We start from the raw sequence: 8,421 nt of genomic DNA on the forward strand, positions 1-8,421 counted from the left end.
TCCTGCTCTTCAGTAGTGAGCTTGGCAGCAAGAGCTTCGCACTTCAGTGGGGCTGGGTCCTACGGGACTCGCACCAGGAACAAACAGAAATACTCCCTGTTATGACCATTAAAGCAGCTACCAGCTTCTTTTTGAAAATTACACATAAAAAGTGTACGTTTGGTTCATTTCTGAATGACTGGCTGTATGTGCTTCTAGTGTGGCTGGTACTGATAGGCCTCTTCTGTGCTGCAGGATGGCGAGCTGGTGAGCAGTGATGGGGCTGGTGGTCCTTGATGGTGGATTTTTGAAGTTCTGTGGAGTGTTGGTCAATCTTTACTGCTTTTGTTGACGGCTGCTCTTGCAGTCTTTTATCTGGAAGATTTCCATAGGAGCTACCATACAGCATCCACTGGCAGACTACTGGAAAGTACCAGCATGCATGCTTCCTTAGAGCAGTAAGACTGTTTATGGGCTTTGAGTCTATTCTCTATGGACAAAAAATGATAATATAAAACAACTTCCTTTTTCTTCTGAAACTCATGGAGATGTTGTGCAAGGAGAAGTCAAAGCAGAAGCTGGCGGAGATGTGCAAGGAGAAGTCAAAGCAGAAGCTGGAGGGAAAAAGCTTAAAAGCTTCCATGTGCATATCTGCTGCTTACTGCATCTTTGTTCAGCATCATTGTTGCACCCCAGCCTCTGGGGTGGGGAGTCAGCTTGGTTCAGGCTGTGATGTAGACCTCCAGGAGTCCCCCGACGGAGTGCATTCGGTAGAACACACCCAGTGGAAGGCCAAAGTTCACGATCGCAAACCAGGTGGAGTAACCGTAAAATGACTTTTCCAGTCCATTCTCGAAGACAGGGTGAGCCCCAAATGTGGGCATGACCCACAGCTAAAGAGGTGTAAGGAAAAAAGAGCAGGAGTCAGAGGATGACAAACTGTCTGCTGCCTGCACTCTAATCTCAGCACTGGCTCAAGTCGTTGTAGGAATATTTCAAGAGTATCAGGAGTCTCCCTGCCAGGGAAGAGAAGGAAAATCCCCTAGTTATGCTGCTGACTCCTTGCTATAAGTCAAATCCTGTTGGATTCCTGGAAACCTAATGATGGCCTCATTCTGCCCTAGCCAGCTTCATCTTTCTACAGAATTTCACTGGTTCCTTGGCCAATTTGTTTTCACTGGATTAAGGCTGCAGTGAAGATCTGTGTTGATTCAAGATCCCAGAGCGCAGTGTACTTTATTGGGTGAGTTTCAATCCTGGAGACTCATGTTTACAAAGACTCACTGCTGGTGCCCTATGTTTCTCCACCTATCTCATGAAACAGCCTTAATGAGTTTAAGTTTTTTCAGAGGCTAAAATTTTGGCACTTAAGGATTTATTAGCTGTCTCTTTCCTGCACCCAGGAAACCTAGCCATATTTGACTTTTAGGTTAAAAGAGAGACCTTATAATTATGGGAGTGGGGTATTAACAGAAAAAACACTCTTGACTTGCCTCACCGGTAGGTTGAAACTTGGTGGGCAAAGGTTTCTTGTCTGGAATAGTAGCCCAAGAGAAAGACAAGAAGAGTATGCCTATCACTGGTCATCATGGCTCAGCCAAGCTGTGATGTAGCAGAGAGAGCAATACTTACTATGATGTTGCACAAAACCAAGAAGAACGAGATCTCTCTTAATGCTCTTCTCTTCCAACTCAGGTGGGAGTAGCTGTGGAGATAGGACAGTGAAACTTTACGGATCTCCTGTCCCAGCTCCAGCATGCTCACTCGTCTCTGGTCGTAGGCTTCATGATTCTGCTCTTCCTTCATTTCTTCCTCTTTGCCAGGAGAGAGCTGTGTGTGTTCCTGTTTGCTGCTTGTTGTGGCTTCCTCTTCACGAGGTAGCTCTGAAGCCACTGCATGCCGCCCAGCATGGCCTGTGTGTCTGGCCTCAGTTGCTGCTACAAAGGGCTGCCGGTGAAGCCCATCAATGATGAAGACGTTTTGGGTGATGTTCTGAAAGATGAGGAGGACAGAATAGGACAGGATGAGACTGTTCAACAGGTCCCTGGGGTCGGTGGCCACAATGGCAACAATGGAGAAGTAGGACATGCCGATTTGGCCAAGGGCTGCCCCCATCAACAGGATCACATCCAGGCTGCGGGTTGGGTTCTTCAGCGTGTCCAGCTCCCTTTTTTCCAAGGCGTGGATGATTGTCCCAATCACTGCGCCCACACTCATCAGGGGCAGGAGCACAATGTAGTAGGAATAGTACATTACAAAGACCTGGTGGTTGGGGGCTGAGCCGGTGGCCTGGATCTGGTATATCATGAAGACACAGATCCCGATGATTACGGCAGTAGTGCCCAGCAGTGGCCCAAAGACCACCCCCTGGAGCTTGAACTTGGGCTTGATGTGAGAGACATGGTGGTGGCTGATGCGTCTCCCCACGTTCTTCCATATGACGTACAGCACGGAGCAGCAGACGAGGCAGTACTCAGTGTTGAAGGGGTAGAGCAGGATGTAGCCCTTCTGGAAGACTTTGCAGATGGTTGTGTTTGGGCATGTGCATGAGGTAGTCTCATTGCCTGGAACATGAGAAGAGGAAGGCAACAATTAAGAGGGAGATGGCCTGGCTTTCGTGGCTATCTTTGGGAGTTTCTTATGTGCAGGCACAACATCTGTCTATGTATCTCAGAAACAGCGATCAGTAGGAAGTTAAGTGATTACCACTTGGTCCTCAAGGCTGTGAGGATTCAGAATAACAGGGTTTAGCAAATGTCTTTCCCAAGTACATAGTGCTCCTTCTGGCCAACACCATAGGTGCTGGATGAGAGAGACTCCCCTTCCTTCACAGCGAAGCCTTCTCTATCTCTGCCCTTGGAATATTAGTTTCCCCCCTTCCCCCCCCCCCAAAAGTAAAGCACAGCAATTATGTGACTCTCTTCTAGTCTGGCAATCTTTTGCTTGCAGTTGACAGGTAAATGTGAGCAAAAATATTAATTTATGGTGGGCTTTTCCTTTCCTAGCCCTCAGTTCGAGGGTTTCATATCAGGTCCTCCCCCTCCATGTGGAGATGTCCTCCCTGTGCAGCCCATCTTCTCGAGACAACCTCCAGTAATAGGGAAGTCACAGCATTTGGGGGAACTGGTTGTGATATCTGAATTGGTGAGATCAAGAACTGTTGTCTCCCTAGAAGTCATTTATGTCAGCCTAACGCATAGGGATGTGAAAAAGGAGCCTTGCCTGCAAATCGCTGCTCCACCTCACGCAGCTGAGACTCAATCTCCATGTGAATGGTGTCGTTGGTCACGGCCAAGAGCCAGAGGAGGAGGTTAGTGGCTATGGTCAGCATCAGCCCACACCTGGGAGAAGAGAAAGGCACTTCTACAGTATGTTGCCTGTGGAGATTGTTTACGACCTGACTGTGTATCCACCTGCTGCGGAGTGCTGCCCTTTGCTTCTTGCTTACCCATGCACGGATGTGTGCAAACACAGCGCATTTGTGCCTCTTCTGCGTAGGGGCATTGGCGTGTGATTTTGCACACACAAATATGGCTGAGTATGTTCCTGTTTGGCCATTTGCAAAGGACCAGGGCAGGCAATGCCAGGCTCGCTGGTGAAACCGGCCTAGGTTTGTGTGCAGTTGAGGGAGGGAAGGCTGAGACATCTGCCGGTGATAGGAATGGGGAGGCCACCCCACCTCATCCTCCAATCAGTGAATTGGTCCCTGAGCCATGTCGTGGGAAGGTATTTGGGGTTAGGAGGAAGCAACAAGCTTTGCAGCAGTCAAAGGCACAAGTGAAAACCGAAGGGAGCTGGTGAGCCCTGGTCAAGGGAAGGAGGATGGGTCTGGTCAAGCCATAGCTTGGCTTTTGTGTAGTGCAGAATACAGAGAGTCTGCGTAAGATCGGATGAAGACGGTTCTAGCAGGAATAAGGGAGGTCATAAGCAGACAGGAAGGAAGAGTTTCTTTAGAGGAGTAGAGGGCAGTTTTTTCCCCTTCTTTGTACCTGGTGAAGTTGTGCTGGACTTGAATGCAGTCCTTAGAGTGACGCCACAGAAAAAAAGCCTGCAAATCGATAACAATAATGATGTGAGCAGGGTGAAGCTAGCAGCCTGCCACACACGCGGTGGAAAGGGAAGGCAGGCAAGAAGGCACGTGTCTGAGTGGGAGCAAACCTGCCTCTGTGCGAGCGGTGCAGGGGCGTGTGTGTACCTGCATCTCGGTGTTGAGGCATGTGCTGGTGTCCTTAGGTGACTGGGGCATGCGTGTGCCTGCACCTAACGCAGATCTAAGAGATCTGCTTTTCTCTGTCTTGTATGTATGTGGGTATTTGCTGCTGAGATGGGAGCTAGTTTACTTTTCAAATGTGGCTTTGGGTCTGGAAAGAAGAGGGTTAGTATCAGAGTAGCAAGTTTGCAAATGGTGTGAGATACTTTTGTGAGCAAAGGATTTTGGTGGGGGGGGGATGCCTTAGCAAATAGAGAGACTGAGGCTCAGACTGGTGCAAAGACATCTCTAGGGAAATCTGAAATTTCTTCTCTCTCCCTACTTCGAGGCTTCAGAACAAACTCCTCTGCATCCTACGGTATGTCAGGTATTGCTAGAGTGATTTCTTTCTAAATCTTACTACTTTGTCTCTCATTCTGGCACATGAGGAGTGTGGGTGGGTGGTATTTGAAATGGTGGGTGATACTTTAATGCCAGTAATGCTCATGAGAATGCCTCGTGCACCCACTTCCCCCCACCCCTTGGGCTCCCAGGAATGGGACAGAGAGAACAAGTGAGCTTCCAGAAGGGTAAAATGCAATACCTGGGTGCAAATAAAAAGGATTTCAATGCTGGGGAACACAATTTCCACCATGGATTTGCACTGGATGAGAATCACGCTGTAGCCGATCTGAAACATGTTCAGGAGGATGCTGAAACTGCCGAACAGCAGCACTGACCCTGGGCAAAGAGCAAAAGCACCAGTAAATAAACAAAGACATGTCTGTGGAGCATCTGAGCCTGGGTGGGGACTGGAGACCTTGTGCTGCTTGGGTTTGAGTGGATCTGGAGGCCTTCCTGTTTGGAAGTCTCATGATTTTGAGAGAAGGGGACAGAGGGGATCCTGATTCCTGAACCTGGTTGCATGCTTCAGCTGGTTTAAGGTGTTGAGACAACGCAAGGTATTTTCTTGTGCTTGGATACAAGGTGGGAACAGGATTTTTAGCCTTTTCTGTGCAATCTGGAGTGACAGAGGTAAGCTAATGGCAGGTGATGGTTTCTGCCTTGTGGAGAAAACCTGAGATGAACGCAGGTCTGCTGAGGCTTTTGGCAGCACCAGTCTGCAGAAGTTAGGACCCTTTAATTGTTTCTCCCTTTCGTCTTTGACACCTCTCTGCAGCTTTAGGTACTCGGGTACCTTGCAGCTTTCTTCCCTTTAATTCTCCATGCTTAGTTAACAAGACCATGTGCCAATTAGAAACTCCATAACAGACCAGAGGCAGGGCTGCTTGGAGAAGTGTCATTTCACAAAGTGGGGCAACTACTGATGGTAAATCTCCCAGGAAAGCCTGGGTGTCACTGGGATGTGACTCACTGGCCAGGAATCTTCCCCTGGTAACAGGACTGCTGTGATGTTAAACAAGGACGAGAGTGGCATGGGGCCGCTGACGCCCTTGGAGGGTAAACGTGGTGGTTCTCCTCCCACTTTGCAAAGTGGCTGTGCCTAAAACCTTTCCTATGTCTCTCCCACCGTGCTCAGTTTCTGGGCTGCGGGTGGGAGATGCCTGGGTTGTGCTTTGTGAAGGGACCACAGAGTGAGGTTGGACTGGAAGCTGAAGGAAAGCCAAGTTCAGGACTTCCCTGGCTGCTCTGGTTCCTCTCTGTGGCATCCACTATGCCCCTGTCTTCCCCCAGCCTTGCACCACAAGCTGGCAGGGTACTGGGAGATTCCCAGTGCCTTAACTACATCTCCTGTGGCTTCTGGCTCTTTTAGTAGTGGTGGAAGAATTTCTTTATCTTTTCTATCAAGCACTGGGAAGAAGGGGAAAGGCATGAGATGATAAATAAAAGCAGAACTTACCCCGAATCCAGATCGGCCCAGCGTGGGAATCCCGGTAGAGCACTGCGTGCGGCTGCCGACTGGTGCCCAGCAGGTAGTAGATGATCCAGCAGAGGCACAAGACCTTGAGGATGGAGAGCAGGATCCAGACGTCTGCCAGGGTGATGGCCACGTGGTTGAAAATCATGCTGCTGATGAAGGCGCTGCCCAGAAACACCACGTTCATGGCCAGCAGCCCTGAGAAGAGCTGCCCAGCTTTCTGAGCTTGCCTGTCCCTCTGCTGCACTGAAGAGCAGTGACGGTACAGCCAGAACTTCTCATAGTGGATCGTGGAGGTGTCTGGTGGGGCTGAGGCTGACCTGCTCTTGCAGTGATGGCAGGGCTTTTGCCTTGAGACTTTGTTGTCCGACATGGCTCATCTGCTTGGGGGTCACCTGCTGTGTTGAACAAAGGGGAGGTTTAAAGTAAGAAAGATGGCAGGGGACATGGTGAGATGAGAGGTTGTGTGGTGACCTCCCTTCCTTGCTTTGCAGCTTCCCCTTCCCTCTCCAGAAGCTGGATGAGGGGGAAAAGAGAATGGTGTCTAGCCCAGGTTAGGCATTAAAAATTTCCTGGTGAACAGAGTCATTGCAGGGCCCTGGGAAAAGGCCCTTCTGCCAAAAGCTGTCCAGAGCCACCTGCATTAAAATAGGTATTTGATGTCTCTGCCCTGCCCCACCAGTACTTGGAGCTGTTGGGACGAGAGGTGCCCAAGCAGTTCACACCCTCACCTTTCACACCTCCTGTGTGTACAGCCCTGGATTCAGGTTTCCTCCTTTCCCTTTGTTGCCGTAAGGAATAGGTGGAAATACAGAGCAAGCTCAGACCTGCTCTAAAATTCAGAGCTGTGTGATTTTCTTTGATGAGTCCAACCTCTTCCTTGTGTTTTTGGGCTGTGAGAGTTACACCGTGCTCCTTGTATGGTTGCACCGATTGTGGCAGAGCTGGAGAGAATAAAAAGAGGGTCTGTAAGTTTTGATCTAAACTGCTGGGAAAAGTTCCAACCTCCCACCCAGGCGGGCTGAAATTGGGACAAAGTTAATACCCGCTTTTCTTTCTTTTTCTACCTGTAGCACAGAGGAAAAAGCACAGAGCCTTGAGTACACTGACACAAAGGAGTTTGAGGGATTGGCCCAGATAGATATCCAGAGCCTGGGAGCTTTTCTATCCAGCTTTTGGAAAAATCTTGGTAGGACTGTCTTGCCCATGAGAGAGAAATCTCCTTGCTTATGTACAGCAATCAGGCAAGGTCAGCCTCTCCACAGATTCGGTATATGGAAAGGTGCTTTCACTCCAGGGAGTGACTCTGGCCACTGTGGGGGGTGGCTGGAGTGAAAGCAGACCCCTGAGATGTGATTGAGGGTGGGGAGAATTATATGTAGCTGTCTTGGGGCTTTGGGGGAGAAGTTGTCTGAGAAGGGGTTGAAATTCCGGTGCTTCCCTCCCACTTTGCATGTGCACTGAGGTGCTCTGTCTCTCTGTGGTCTCTGGGGATTCAGTGCACTTCTGTTAGTGGAGATTGATCCTAAACTCTTCCCCATTTGGCTCCAAAACTCTCCTAACTTAGTAGCGCAGGAGCAAATGCCCTCCCCTCTCCTAGGGCCATAACTCCTCTGCTTCGGGGTCAGGGGAGGGAGGGCAGAGGCCATAAAATCGGAAGGATTAGATGGAAATGCATCCATGCTGCATCAGGAGGTACCCAAGTGCCCAGACAAGGCTGCACACAGCAGTTGCTGCCGTGGACCCAATCCCTTGACCCCGTAGCTGTGCGCTGCTGAGAGCAGCACAGCCCCAGCCCTTACCTCCCTGCAGCCTCCGGCTGCCTGCCGAGTGGGAGCAGCTGCCGGTGCAGCCTCCGTTACAGCCGATGTTTAAAACCACTCATTGGAGTGCCACCAGGATGCATGTGAGTCTCCAACGGACCAAGGTGCAGGCAGAAGCCGTCAGCACTGCTCCCCACTGAATGTGGCCTCTGCTCCCAGCCAATTGATTTTTTAAATTTTTTTTCCACCTTGTTTACTTTGGGTCTATTATTGTCATTACCTTAATTACTCAGCGAGAAGCTCCCGGCTCTGCCAAGGGCAGCCAATGGGGATCAGCTCCTTTATGCACCTGCTGGATTGCCCCATGTCAGCGGCCTCGGCACAGGATGTGCCAACTGGTAAAACCACAAGCTGCGGTGACTAATTTGTGCCATGGCTCAGGCGAGTGTAGAGCTAATCTCCTGGCACAGCCTTGTGCTGGGAGTGCTTAGCCACTTATCCACACTGCTTTGGATAAAATCCACTTGAGTTCCCTACTCCCTTGTTTTTAGGTAGATCCTAAGATTTTTTTTTTTTTCTCAAGCTACTTTGTGCCTTTATCCAGTATCCAG

General features: G+C 49.9%; 1 protein-coding gene across 1 annotated transcript; it reads right to left on the minus strand.

Annotated features, from left to right (window-relative positions):
• Window positions 1-701: 701 nt before the first annotated feature.
• On the minus strand, window positions 702-6,420 carry OTOP3 (otopetrin 3). The gene is made up of 6 exons (XM_009279652.1): window positions 6,030-6,420; window positions 4,773-4,909; window positions 3,969-4,027; window positions 3,202-3,320; window positions 1,612-2,543; window positions 702-872 (listed from the first exon to the last, which is right to left on the minus strand). The coding sequence occupies exons 1-6, from the start codon at window positions 6,418-6,420 to the stop codon at window positions 702-704; spliced, it is 1,809 nt and encodes a 602-aa protein (XP_009277927.1).
• Between the last annotated feature and the right edge of the window lie 2,001 nt (window positions 6,421-8,421).

This window comes from Aptenodytes forsteri, unplaced genomic scaffold (genome assembly GCF_000699145.1).
Source record: "Aptenodytes forsteri isolate BGI_AS27 unplaced genomic scaffold, ASM69914v1 Scaffold563, whole genome shotgun sequence".
Taxonomy (NCBI): Eukaryota; Metazoa; Chordata; class Aves; order Sphenisciformes; family Spheniscidae; genus Aptenodytes; species Aptenodytes forsteri.